Source organism: Strongylocentrotus purpuratus, unplaced genomic scaffold (assembly GCF_000002235.5).
Source record: "Strongylocentrotus purpuratus isolate Spur 01 unplaced genomic scaffold, Spur_5.0 spur5_scaffold_9, whole genome shotgun sequence".
In the NCBI taxonomy this organism is placed as follows: Eukaryota; Metazoa; Echinodermata; class Echinoidea; order Camarodonta; family Strongylocentrotidae; genus Strongylocentrotus; species Strongylocentrotus purpuratus.
Window position 1 is genome coordinate 7793020 of NW_022145615.1, and position 14371 is coordinate 7807390.

General features: G+C 38.5%; 1 protein-coding gene across 1 annotated transcript in view; it reads left to right on the forward strand.

Moving 5' to 3' along the window:
* The first annotated feature begins 3464 nt into the window (after positions 1-3464).
* Positions 3465-14371, forward strand: part of LOC583065 (WD repeat-containing protein 93) — an 11808-nt gene continuing 901 nt past the window's right edge. Inside the window, exons 1-13 of the mRNA XM_782992.5 lie at positions 3465-3903; positions 4242-4443; positions 5137-5274; positions 6066-6229; positions 7031-7117; positions 7956-8115; positions 8696-8879; positions 9939-10093; positions 10711-10842; positions 11405-11688; positions 12171-12330; positions 13804-14026; positions 14349-14371. The exon at positions 14349-14371 is cut by the window's right edge and continues 901 nt beyond it. Coding sequence (XP_788085.3) covers positions 3646-3903; positions 4242-4443; positions 5137-5274; positions 6066-6229; positions 7031-7117; positions 7956-8115; positions 8696-8879; positions 9939-10093; positions 10711-10842; positions 11405-11688; positions 12171-12330; positions 13804-14026; positions 14349-14371 — 2170 coding nt within the window. The 5' untranslated portion in view covers positions 3465-3645. The remainder of the gene's footprint in view (positions 3904-4241; positions 4444-5136; positions 5275-6065; positions 6230-7030; positions 7118-7955; positions 8116-8695; positions 8880-9938; positions 10094-10710; positions 10843-11404; positions 11689-12170; positions 12331-13803; positions 14027-14348) is intronic.

Genomic DNA, 14371 nt, shown 5'->3' on the forward strand with positions numbered 1-14371 from the left:
AAGGTCACAGGGCTCATTATGTATGCAAAAACAGCTCGTGATCGCGTTATCTGAAGAACCGATGGATGGATTCCTGCCAAACTTTGGTCATGTATGTATCTTGTAGAGTCGATGAACTGATTAGATTTTGGGGTCACGAGGTCAAAGGTCAAAGGTCACAGGGCTCATTATGTATGCAAAACGGCTCGTGATCGCGTTATCTGAAGAACCGATAGATGGATTCCTGCCAAACTTTGGTCATGTATGTATCTTGCAGAGCCAATGAACTGATTAGATTTTGGGGTCACGAGGTCAAAGGTCAAAGGTCACAGGGCTCATTATGTATGCAAAAACAGCTTGTGATCGCGTTATCTCAAGAACCGATTGATGGATTCCTGCCAAACTTAGGTCATGTATGTTACTTGCAGAGCCGATGAACTTATTAGATTTTGGGTAACGAGGTCAAAGGTCAAAGGTCACAGCGCCCATTATGTATGCAAAAACAGCTTGTGATCGCGTTATCATTAGAACAGATTGATGGATTCCTGCCAAACTTAGATCATTTATGTATCTTGCAGAGCCAATGAACTGTGTAGATTCTTGGTTCATAAGGTCCAAGGTCATGGGCTCATTATGTATGCAAAAATAGCTTGTGAACGCATTCTCATTAGAACTGACAGATGGATTACTATTTAACTCTGGATATCTTGCAGAGCCAATGAGCTGAGTAGATATTAGGATCATGAGGTCAAAGTTCAAAGGGTCATATATGTATATGAGAAATTGTTTGTAATCACGATATTCTGAGAACCTGTTAATGGATTACAATTGAACTTGAATTTGAAAAATTTCTTCTGTTTTGGTTTGTAAAATTGCTCTATGACGGAGGCATCATTTTCGACTGCGCGCAGTCGAATTCCATCTAGTTGTTAATATGTTTTTTCTCAAATTTTCTTTAATTAATTTCTCTCATTTTTCTGCTTTTATTAAAATCAGAGTGGATTTCCCCTTTAAGAAGTGCATGTAGGGACACGTGTCTCTATCTTAGTATCTGTGGCGATTATATGTAATCTGTATTTATTGTCTCTGAATTCTCTTGGGCTTATAAATGTAGGCCAGCGAAAACCCTTTAGGCCCAAATTCACAAAGGAGGTTTAAATTTAACCCATGGTTTAAACCCTCATTTACATAACCCATGGTTTAAAAATTAGCGCAAAATATGCGTACCTTGCCTTGTGCGTGTCTAATATTGGACCTCTGACTTGTGTCACGCTTATTTTGCGCTTATTTTAAACCATGGGTAATGTAAATGAGGGTTTTAACCATGGATTAAATCTAAACCTTCTTTGTAAATTCGGGCCTTTGTGTTCACAAGAGTGCTTTTTAGAATTTTTATAGAAAACATGAGATTTCCAAACAAGAATTCCCTTGTATTTTATTTTTTACTGAGCTCATGAGTTTTTTTATTTGAATAATCTGTATTTTTCATGCTACTTAATTTTTGTTCAATCCTATGGTGTTTTTATAGACTTTATGCTTATACGCAATAAAAAAGTGCACATAGCTGCAAAGGAAATGTTCTTTTATAGCTTTGATGCATCAAAAGTTGAAGAGGACATTTCCAAATTTAGTGGGAAAATGATTACAAGATTATTAATTGGCTATTATTTAAAACTTTTGTGATGAAATATTTTCCCATTCAACTCAAAGTCAAAATGATGGTAAATGAAATATAGATTTATTTGGATTGACCCATAAGCAGTTCACAGTTTTCTCTAGGTCTATCTAATGAATCAGCTTTTCCGCCTTAAATTGACAATTGTTTGAATTTCCACTTTTTCATAGTTAACAAAAATATATCTATATATTACATGAAGCAATGTGATTAAAAAGTACAATACAATCAGTTCAGTTCAGTTCAGTTCATTTATTTCAATCATAAAACCATAACAATATATATACAAAAGTAACATGCAACATTCAAAATCTTACAATTCTGGAAAATCAACAGGAAATTGCCAATTTATACCTGAACATAGTGATTATAAGTTACCCTCTGTGTTGCCAATTTAAAGACTTGAGTCAGTTTCAGTGAAATTGTTCTTATGCATGATTGGCCGAGTGTATTGCAACAGAAATGTACTCAAGTTTTCCAGCGATTTTTGTTATTGCACTTTTTGCTCTTTTACAATGAAATTTAAATATTTCTAGATCAAAAGATAAAAACCAAACGTCAATATAAAAAAGGTGAAACTGCTGGCTGCTATTTTAGATGTATTTCTCCAAATGCATGCTTTAAGTTATAGCTAAATATTGAAAAATAATCAATACTCTGATACCCTTCCTAAGAGTTCTATGTTGGAGGAATATATACGCCAGTGAAACCAGCAGAGTTCAGCAGCATCTGAAAATATTATTTCTAGATAGGTTTATTGGGGCAAAAATTGTTATTTTCTCTTTTAGAAAATCAATACTAGTAATCTTTTTGTTTGATACAATTCTAAATTTTCTTTTTCACTTTCAGCCTTTGAAGAAAAGTCTGTTGAATGGTCATTTTCTAGGTCATCTTATCAAGGTGCAAAAACTCATCACTAAATTGAATCTTGATGAATTCTTTCATCTCTGATGTGACCTCCCCTCTCTTTACCCCTTACTTTCTTTTTTGGCCTATCATTGTTTGCCTTAAGTTAAGTGATGAAATAAAGTTATATTGTTGCAATGTATATTTAAATGAAGGCATGTTGTACTTATGTTCTGCTTCCTGTGATGATGTTGATGCATGTGTGGAGAAAGTCTTTAACCATCTATTATAACAAATATATACTAAAGACATGTATGGGAGAGAGAGAGAGAGAGAGAGAGAGAGAGAGAGAGAGAGAGAGAGAGAGAGAGAGAGAGAGAGAGAGAGTGGGAGAGAGAAAGAAAGAGAGAGAGAGAAAGAGAGAGAGAGAGAGAGAGAGAGAGAGAGCAAGAAATGGGTGGCGGAGAGAGAGAAAGCTATAATGTATATGAGAGGGAATATAATTATGTACATATATTTGAATATATATTTATTTATATCAAGAAAATATAGGAGTTGCACAAGCAAACCAAAAATGGAAAGAACTCAGTTTCTATTGTAAGATGAAAAGCCAACATTAGATTGTAAATGATAAGTAACTGAGGAGTACCTTTTCAGAATCTTGCTTTCTTAGCAGATTTTTTTGTGGAGAGGGGTGCTTCGATCCCCCCAGACAAATTATGAAATGCTGTTCCATGTTTTTAATTGACATATGATAAGTATTTAAGTACTAACAATTACTTTAATATGAGATGAAAATAAGCGAAGTCAAGTTTTTTGAATTTCTTGAGTTTCTTGAAAAATAAATCCGAATTGCTTTTCAAAGTTAAATACATTTTGTACTTGTAGAGGAGTATTTCATCCAGTATAATCACGACAGATAGAAGAAACGAACAAAAAACTTACAGACTGTCCTCTACGGCCATCAGAGGTACAATGTTGCCTAGGTGAGCTCAAACAATTTGCTGCGGAGTGAGATTTTTGCTTCAAGTTTCTAGCTAAATCTTCGTTTCTGTTGAGTTTCACCGTAGGAAGGAAACTGTGTCATCTTTATGAGTGACAAGGCTACTTAAAAATTTAGCTGAGTAACCAAAAATCAGTCTAAAATGCCGGTTTACGTTCGGAAAAACTTGATGTCCATTACGCCGGACACACTGAGCAATCTGTCCAGCGATGAAGATGACTACGCCAACGATCCGGACCAAATGTTCGACAAGTTACCGCAGCCTTACAGATTGGTAGACAAGATTGTAAATCGAATTTTTGATGTAGCTTGGGAGCAAATTAGTGCAAGGGAGGCTGCTGCCGAAGAACTACGATCTCGAGAACCTGTCCCTGAATATGAACACACTGCAATTGCTCAGGTGAGACGGTAGAAAAAAAACTTGAGCTGAAATTGAGATTGAATTGAGACTGAGTGAGACTGAGACAGTGACAGTCAGTGAGAGATAGAGAGTGTGACTAACTTGCATTGCATGCCATGGTCATGGAGTTGGTTTCATGAAACTTAGACTCTAAATTTAAGTGTGCAAAAAATGTGTAAAAAAACAAACAATTAATATTGAACTAAATCTAGATGTACACATGTAGATTACATGTAACATTAGAATTTAAAAATGTAAAAATCCATGCTCATTGACATAGACCCTAGATCTAGTCTGGATCTAATTGTCCTTGATGCCTCACAATTTCATACATACAGGAGAATGAAGATATCTTGTGCATGGCTGGGAGTCCAGATGGGAGCGCTGTGTTTCTTGGACTCAACAAGGGCCTGCTGGCACTCCATGCTACACTACACAATCCCATTGCATCATGGGAAGAAGAGGGTGCTGCACTCACCACCTTGGAGAGCACACAGATCGGGGTTCAGATGTGCTTGGTTGCTTCTCTCGACACCAATGGTTAGAAGACCTTACGTGTATATGTACATGTACATATAGGTCTACTTCACTTCATTTTCAGTATTTAAAGGGGGTTGTATACTGACAAGACAACGTGTCTTTCCCATGGCCTGACTTGGAGCCAATCGATAAGACTACGGATGCGACCGCAGCAATCACGCGTGCGTGCAACATACGCAAAATTGAATTTTCGGTCTGTTTCACGAATGCTGACCATGTAGAGAGTTGCTGACTACCGTTAATCAAGCCCATTCGTTTACGTGCAGTTGTCCAAAATCAGACATGGATGGCGTTAACCAGTATTTCCCATGCTACAGCCCCTTTAATAAAGTAAAGAGCATTTTATATTTGTACCAGTAAATGATACTTTATGATAGTTCTGTGCACCCTAAAATTTATCAAATCTTCAAACTGGTGGTATTCAATCAACAGTAGATTCCTTTTACTCACAAAAGTTGTTTCAAATTGTTTATAATTTGACTGCATATTTTCTATTACATTTGTTTACTTTCTTGTTTTTATATCAGTATTTATTTTTGACTAGGCCATACACTCTAGTTCATTGTAGACCACAACTCATTTTTGCAACAATGATTAAAGAAAAACAAAAAACTTTCACCTGAATTCCATTCATTATTTTTTGTCCTTTTCAATTAAGTTGTATATATTTTCACCTTGTTGTCACTCTTTCAGGTGTTTGCAGGCTATTCTGTTTCAGTGGATCAGCACTTTTGTTATTGAAGAACTTTGATTCTGAAGTACCTTCCAGTGCCCAGGTTGTTGCTATGCACCTTTCCAGGGATGGTGATTACATTGCTCTTACAATAGAAAGTAAGTTATTATTCCATGGTTTATAAATTTTTACATGAAAATGAAAAAAAGGATTAGTCTTGAAGCTATAAAACTGAATTGCAACTGATAACAGTGTCCATGCACTCAACACATTATGTTTTTGATAATATACTTAAATTAAAGGTAGTGTATGTTTTTAGACGAGGCATTATATCTTCATTTGTCTTCCTTCAGCCCATGTGTAAATTGGAATTTTTCAGGAAGAAAATTAATTGAATGTTAGGTAAAACTTGAAATTATGACAACTTGCCTGTTGTAATGTTATATACATAGTTTTCGACTACCTCTGGTAAAAAATACAGATTCAGTTGAAGATGTCTTTCAAAGACTTACCATGATATAACAATGTATTTGGTGACAGGCCCTTGCAATGTTGGCGAGACTTTTGTATTCAATCACCTGGGTAATGAGTTATGAAAGTGCTGGTGCAATACTTTGTTATAAAATTTATATGTGTTTGAATGGGATGTTGGTGACCTTTTACTTATGTCTCTTAATGTGAGATGTTGCATTAGTTCCTTCATGCAAAATGTCTCTTGGATCTTCCAAGCTTTTACCAGGTACTTGTTTTCTACCAGAATTGTGTGAGAGAAGCAATGGATAGCATTAAAAACAAAGTAAATCAGCCATTTAATCTGTTTGCCTTGTCTTCCAAGCTTTGCCTGGGTACTTGTTTTCTACTAGAATTGGGTGAGAGAAGCAATGGACGGCATTGAAAACATAGTACATCAGCAGTTTGATCTGTTTTAATCTGTTTGCCTCTCTTGCAGAGGGCGATAAAGACGATGCAACCGAATCCTGGATAGACGTCTTCAAGCTTCCCAGAGACAACTGGGTGAGGGATGTCGAGGCTGCCATAGCCAAGCAGCAACAGCAGCAGCAGCAGGAGCAGCCAAGTCACGTTAAGAGTATAGAAGATCTGTCTAATGCACAGGTTTGTGTGTAGCCAGGCCTGACAATTACCCAATTTAAATTGGTTTCCTGATTTTATTTTATTTTCTCTATTTTTTTTTTCTGATTTTTTTTCTTTCTTCTTCTTCCTGATTTTACCCCCATCTCCAGATTTTTCCATATTTTCCCAATTTTTCCCCAATTTTCCTACTCAAAAGGGGCGGAATGTTGCTCTAAATTAATGTTTCTTGAACTCTGTGGCCTCTTAACTCCATCCAGTATTCCCTTGTCAATGTTGTCACCCCGAAAATACAATCCTTGGTCAGCACAGTTAACCCTTGTAAAGCAACTGTACTTCAAACTTATATTAGATGTGTGTCATCAATCATCATTATCCATTTATTACTGCGAAAGCCCCCTGCTGAAACACCTGCTGAATGGAAGTGAGAGGCTTTTTAATGTTTCACAATATTTTACATTGTTCTCACTTCTTTGTCGAGGGGGTCAAATCTCCCTCCCATCTCTATTCTCTGTAGTCCTTTTATTCCTCAGTCCCTAGGACCGTATGTGATCATGTAGTAGTCGGTACACAATTATTGAAGTTATTATGGCTTGTTGTCAGAATCACCTTTTTTTCTAAAATCTTTCCCTTAGTATTATCTATATATACATATAGATTAAGGTAATTTCAATACCGGTAGTTGATAATTCCTTTGTTATTTTAGATGCATGTAGTTTAATACCTCATGTTGGTGTTTGATGGTTGTCACTTTCTTTTCTACATTCCCAAACCCATGCATGCTTATCTATGTTGCTTGTATGTATGACTTTGTTCTGTTTGCAGGAGGGTGCCGGGGAGGGGTCAGCGAGCGATACCATTGAGTACAGCCATCCTATGGAAGGGCTCTCAATGCCGTTGAGTCGACCCAAGGTAAAATAAAGTGCTCACTCCCAGAAAATCTGTGACAGGGAGCTCAACAACATAATGAGGGGGAGGGGAGAAGGGGGGGGGGAGGGGGGAGGGGTGGGGAGTGGGAAGAGATTTGTGATCTATCGATATTGATACACGAGACTGGGTCTTAAAAGGGGGATACATGCCCTCCAGAATATTATCTGTTCGATACATCCACCTTATTTTTCCAACAACTTTTTTTTTAGAAAAGTTAAGTCATCTTTTGTTGGAAGTGCTTGCTTAAAATGAGAAGAAAATAATCCTGTCTGCAATTCCTGCCCTTGTTCAGACTATCATTCAGTGAGCAGTGTCTCGATTGTTTCATGCAAAGCAAAAGGGGAAGCAAAGGTCTTTTAAAGCCATTGTAGATCTACATGTGGTTTTAGCAAATCCTTTCTTTTTTCATTGTTAGCTGCACACTCCAAAACCCATATGCCATTTTGAAAGGAATGAACACGGTCTACACTTAAGTTACTTTCTTCAGCAGTTAAATAATCTTGAAGCCTTTGGTATATCTATCCCATGATTACTTCAATAAAGCACAGCTAGATTATTTGTGTAGCATATAAGAGTTAATGCTCTTCTAGCTCAGAGCCTTTCTTTTTCATACTTCTCAGATTTTTACGTAAGATAAGATATACAGTCAAACCTGTCTCGTTCGCCCAAGAGAAACACAAAAAGTGGTCTTTGTAGACAGTTTCCTTTAGTTCATGTTTCAATGAGAAACAATTTGTAAGAGAAACAAAAAATGTGGTCTTTGTAGGCAGGTGGTAACTAAAGCAGGTTCGACTGTACTTATTTTTTTCACTGTCCCCAGTCTGTAACCTCACAGGGCACAGCCCGTACCATGAGCCCCACCGCAGCAGTGACGGTGCCCCCGGCCGGTGCGTCGACCGCGGCGCCAGACTGGAACCCAGCAAACCTTTCCAAACCAACCACTGTGCTGAGAGTGAAACCCCTACCAGACCAACTATCAGGTAAATTTCATCATGATAATGATTATAATCAGGGTCCTAGAGCATAAGGTTTAAAGTTAAAGTCTGGTGTAAAAAATATTGTATCACCGTTAGTTCTTGGTACACTTATATGTATTACATGCAATGAATTGTTTGTTATTAAATGATTTATTGAAGGAGAACAACTATAACTCTTTATTTTACAGGCCCTTTTTTGCGTAAGTTTACTGCGCTCACTATATCTGAGCAAGCCTTTTCATTGTGTAAGTTCCATTCCTCTCATAGGAAAATGGAGAAGTAAATTATTGGTGAATATTAGATATTCTGTCTGCACTCTATGTAATATTTAAACTTTATATTCAACATACTGCATTAAAACCAATGATGATAATAATATTAATAATGGGTTCTTGAATAGCGCTCATGTCTGTCAGACTTGACACTCCTGGCGCTCCCGATTATTACCCTGGCTTTAGCACGGCTGCCATTACGGCGCTCTAGCATTTCAAGGAATTAATTCCTGCCAGGATACCATTTACATCTACTGGTTTGAGTGTATCTAGATTTAAATGGGTATCTCCTACTGTTGTTATCTACCTAGCTGCCAGCAGCAGCAGCGTGCCGCACCCAAGCCAACCCACCCCAGCCTCGGAGGAATGGTGTTCCACCGTCGGTCAGGGCAGCAGGCACCTCATACAATCAGAGCACCTCAACACCAGAAGACTGGCTGCTGATCAAGTCCTTGGGCCATACACAGACCCAAAGTACCACAATGCAGAAAAGATGTGAGTTCAGTCTTTTGCAAAGTTCTTCTTCTTCTTCTTCTTCTTCTTATGGATGATCTACCTCCTTCAATACTGAAGATTATTGCAGATGTACTGTATATACTAGGGTGTACAGGTGGAAGACTGCACCAGGGTTTCCCCCTACTCTTATACAAATAGTGCAGTGCATTCTTATAACGTGCAAAAGTGGTGACTCTTCTCTACACGGGTCCTCCATTTAACATCCTATCCAAGGGACGGTTGCACGTATGCTTACCATTTGTTGCTAATAGAGAAACTGTCCTGCATTCAAATGGCAGGGGAAGGGATGAAACAAAATCAATCTCTATGCATTGAATCATGTGACCTGTGCTAGCTAACAGCTGACGTAATAATAATAATAAACCATTCTTATATAGTGCATATCATAAAAATATATGTAAGTCCCTATGCGCTGAGAAAAAGGAAAAGGAGGGATAATATAGCAGACATGAGGGAAGAGAAGAGAAAGAATAACTGTTTTGTCATAATATAGTACTATTTTAACCCCCCCCCCCTCCCCAAAAAAAAAAAAAAAAAAAAAAAAATGTGTCTTTAAGAGACTCTTGAAAAAATAAAGTGATAAATTTGGTTGGTTAATTAATTAGTATTTTTATGCAAAAATTGTGATTTTCTCTTGATTGTTTACATACATTTCCCTGCAAAATATTTGTCATATGTAGCATTGCAAAGTCTTATGAATTTAGGGTCTCTGGAAGACTATACTTCAGAGTTGTGTTAGATTGCTGATTTTCATGCATTTAGGCAGGGCTTCTCATATAAAGTGACCTCTCTCAATTCAGGATGGTAGACTAATATACATATTAAATGATATCTTTTAAAGTTTTTATCAAATTATTGTTGCTTAGATTAAGATAGATGAGTTCATAATAGTGATTCTTCAAAGGGGAAAGCCCTTTTCAATTGTGGGACACATTTCCTTCCTATATTTCAGCTAACCAGTATAATTCCATTACCATTTCCATTGGTTTATTTCATTAATTTTAATCATTACCGGTACTGCAATTTCTTCTTTCTCAGACCATGCAGGGCAACATGTCTGTTTGTGAAACCCGGGTTGATGCTAGCCTCTGCCAATGCAGCTCCAATAAACCAGGACCAGGCACACATCTTTGTGGCTAGTTGGTCTAACTCTACAAATATCTGCCTTTACAACCTGCTGAAGACTGCAAAAGGTAAGATCTGAAGTGATTTCCCTGAGCATGGAATCAAATCACACAAAGTGAAAAGATTGCATATACTAAGTATGTTGCTATATATACTCTCATTTCTATTTTGATGTGCTCATCATTACTTTCTGTTTTGAAGCAGGGAAAAATTATTGTTGTGGTGATCAGACATTAATTTGATCCAGAGACATTTTGCTCTGGGCTGTCTTTTGTCAAACATAGGGTTAGGGTTTAAAGTTGCGATAGGGTTGAAGGTTACATATATATAGATTTAGGGTTAGGATTAGTGTAAGGCAGTGTTTTGTCAGGGGTTAACGCTATGAGTTGGTTAGTGTAGGACATTGACCGTTTTGTCAAACTTAGTGGAAGGGTTCAAAGTTGCGATTGGTTTAAAGTTTCGATTTAGATTTAGGATTAGGATTAGTGTTAGGCAGAGTGTTTTGTCAGGGGTTGACATTATGAGTTGGTTAGTGTAAGACATTGATTGTAGAGCTTTTTTTATCAGCGAATGTGTCCTAGAACCACTACGTTACACTGATCAAAAAGTAATTACTGTAGTCATTGCAGTGTATTACTTGTGCAATTGCGTGTTAGCTGTTATTTTCTTTAAATCCTCTCCCTAGACTTGGAGCACAAGCCGGATCAAGTATGGCCCAATGCTGGCAAGATTACATTGATGACTACCACACCATGTACTTCACTCATTGCTCTAGGGCTGGAGGATGGGTCCATAGCCCTATGGGACAAACATCTCAGTGAGTGTTGTTTGTTTGTTTGTTCATAAAGTATTACAGGGATCAAGTTTCATACATATAAAACATTTAAGTCTCTTTCATGGTGTAAAAGTGTTGTGGTCTTGTGGAAACGTCATTAAACTGTGGATCACAGGTTTCGCAGTTCGATTCTTGCTGCAGCAATAATGTCCTTTGGCAAGATAATAATATTTACCACTCTCCACCCAGGTGTTAAATGAATACCGGTTCAAATGAATTAATTCCTTGAATGCTGTGAACACCCAAATAGATAGCCTAATAATGTGTTTATTTAACATATTTTAGAAATCTAGGTAGATATATATATATATATATATATATATATATATATAAATGAGTTGGTTACAGTATTAACTGGTAATGCAGCAAACATAAAAATATGACTTTTATTATAACAAATTTCTGGTATCTGCACTTTCCCATACTTATAACAGTTCTAAACAGCATTTCATATACAAGAAGAATACTGGTTGAATCTGATTTGGGTTGTGGCAAAATGTTTTTCTAATCTCTTATAATCCTCTGTAAACTTTATCATCGACAGGTATTCCTATCATGGCTCAAAAGGTCTTTACACGTCCCATCTGTCACCTTCACATACTGCCCCCTCCCCCGACCAAACCCGTCACCTCCCCGAGCGACAGGCTGGATGCCCTCAGAGCCAAGCCAGAGATTGCTGTCCTGGTCGGCGATAGCAATGGTGACCTAGCAACCATATCCTGTTGCTATGGTGATAAGCCCACGGTAAAGCAGGTGTATCGTGGGACGTGGAGGGACAGGAGAGATGGGGCGTGCCACGTGGCCCCTGTCGTTACGTTGCGAGACACGGTGAGAATTCTCCTCATCCTTGTTTTCCTCGTCTATTTGACCTAAAGATTTTCTCTTGCATTTGTCCCATTTCTTTTTTTGTTATTTTCTTCAAATATATCAAATATTATAGATCTATAAAGCGCTTTGAGAGGGCCTGCGCTCCTGAAAAGCGCTATATAAGAATTACAAACTATTATTATAAATCCTAGCCAGGAACCGTTTGAAGAAAACATGAATAATATTTACCACCATTCTTTTCAAATAATCATGTAATTTATGAGTGAGAGAGGTTGATACACTGAAAACAAAATAGTATAGAATTTCTGAGCTGAAATAAAGGTCTGTGTTTAAAGACTTGCATGAAAAATTCTTTTTTTTCTCTCCTTTTTTTTTCTCCAAACACTTTTACCAACATGTCTAATAGATTTGTGCAAAAAGAAAGTATAAGAGAAAAACTTTCATCTTTATTCTTGTTCACACTCTTTGCTCTTTCCATGTAGGCATTGTTGGTGACAAAGTTTGGGGACATATACCTGTGCAATGTCTTTACTGGCAAGAAGCTCTGTCTGGTGAAGCTACCAGAATCTACCATCCTCAAATGTGACAACCAGAAGCCGGTCATCTCCTTAGCTGCTGCTGGTCAAATGCTCTTCGTGAGAGGTGAGCTACGCTTCCTCCAGAAATAATGTCAATAATGTCAATACCCTCAATTGTTTGTGGTCAGATATGACACGGTTGAAAAATAATGCCATGGCAAAGTAACAACTCTAAAAAATGCTGGTTTTATATCCATCAATGACAGCTGGTGGGTCCCAACAAAAGTAGCTGTGCAGAACAAAGGCTCGTAGCTGTCACCTATGATGAAATGGGAAGTGTACTACAGATATTGTCTTTTAGTTTTGAAGCAACTTTTAGCCTTCCAGGGGTGTTAAGTGACTCTCACACTCTGCCGTGTAGGCCTACCGTGTGCCACCTTGCGCGAAAATGTCTGCGGACGGTGGAGAACGGCGAGGGCACACGGTGGTTCGTTATCAAAGCGGGCAACACGTTAATAGGGCGTTGGCGCTTATTTACACCCGGTGGGAACCGGCGAAAGTTTTGGGCATGTTCAAAACTTTGGCCGGCTGGCACCGGCCGCAAGTAAGCGGCAAGAGGACGGTGTTGAACGGTATGAGGACGGTATGAATACGTTATGAAAACGGTCACACTGTATGAACACGTTCACAACACGCTCATAACCCGTTACAGAACGGTGATGAAAAATGGAGAGCGGACTGACCGTTGCCGTTCAAATCGGGGTATTTATGGCAGTCGTGTCATGACGTCAGCAGTCCGGGGACTCGCTCACAGGACGCTCCGAGCGGTGAGGGGACGCTAAGTGACTGGTAGGTGGCTGCTACAAACCCGGTGCACCCGTTCGAGACCCGGTATGGGCCCGGTATGGAAACGGCCAAAATTTTCAACAAAAGTCAATCTGGGCGGTGAAGACGGTAGAAGCACGTTTAACACCTGGTATGCGCCCGGTGAGAACGGTCAGAAGATGGCAACGAAACGGTGAAAAGATTAATTTTATGAATTTTTTTTTTGCGGCCGGGGACAAGTTCGCTCAAAACCCAACGTTCTGGACTCTGTTGTTTTTTTAATAGCCCGGCAGGTGGACAGTAGGCCTACACGGCAGAGTGTGAGAGCTCCATTACCATGGGTGATTGAGGTCACACCCACCAATCTTCAACATAACAAAAATAATAGATTGATATTTTCGTATTGGATGGTTTGTTAGAAGTCTGTACCTTTTTTATGGACACTGTATTGATCACAATGAAATTCACTATGTGTTTTACAAATGTGTTTTAAAACCCCTCTGCACTATTTTGGCCAGGAGGGATTAGACCTCCCTGCATGGTCACTGACAGGTGGTTTAATATCTCATCAAATCAGCGCTCTCAATTATTATAAGAAAACGGGGACCATCGGGGACCAATGGTCACCGCTTAGGCATTGTTTGCTATATAGAGGGTGCAAGTAGCTATAAGTATGAGGTGGGGCTTTAAAGCAATTCGATATATGACATTTTAAAGTTTCAGTTTGATAATTCCTGTTCCCTTTTTCCCTTTTTGCTTTTGTTACGCAAAGGAGAGAAAACGCGAGAAGAGGATGATATCCCAGAAGAAGCAGAAGCTGACGCTGAAAACGGTGTGACCTTTGACCCCAAGCCTACTGTCTATGCGTACGGAATGCACTCCTTTGCTTGCCTGACTAACCTCTGGAGAACGCTGGAGGACGTGGACACCAAGGCTCCGACACTCCTGCACACCACGCAGGCCAAGGGCAGATTTGATGTGCTCTTCTCAAACAGGTAGGGTATTGAGTTGTGATGAAGTTATTCATGCAGTCACTGATTCATTGCTCTTCAATGATGACAAAAACTAATCATTTAAAGGTATATTAGACTAGTTTTGGAAATGCCCCCCTCTCAAAAAATGAAATGGAAGCTCTATATTTCCAATCATGTGAAAGAATATGTTTTGAATAATACGTGATGATCGATACATATTTTGCCGGGAAACCGCCTACTAATCCATATATTTGGTCAATTGTCATATCAATCCGGCCTGGTTATGAAGGTGTACATTATTTTTCTCAAATATTTTCTTTTGTTTCCCTTTTTCTTACACCAGGTTGAATGAACAGCAGAGTCGTC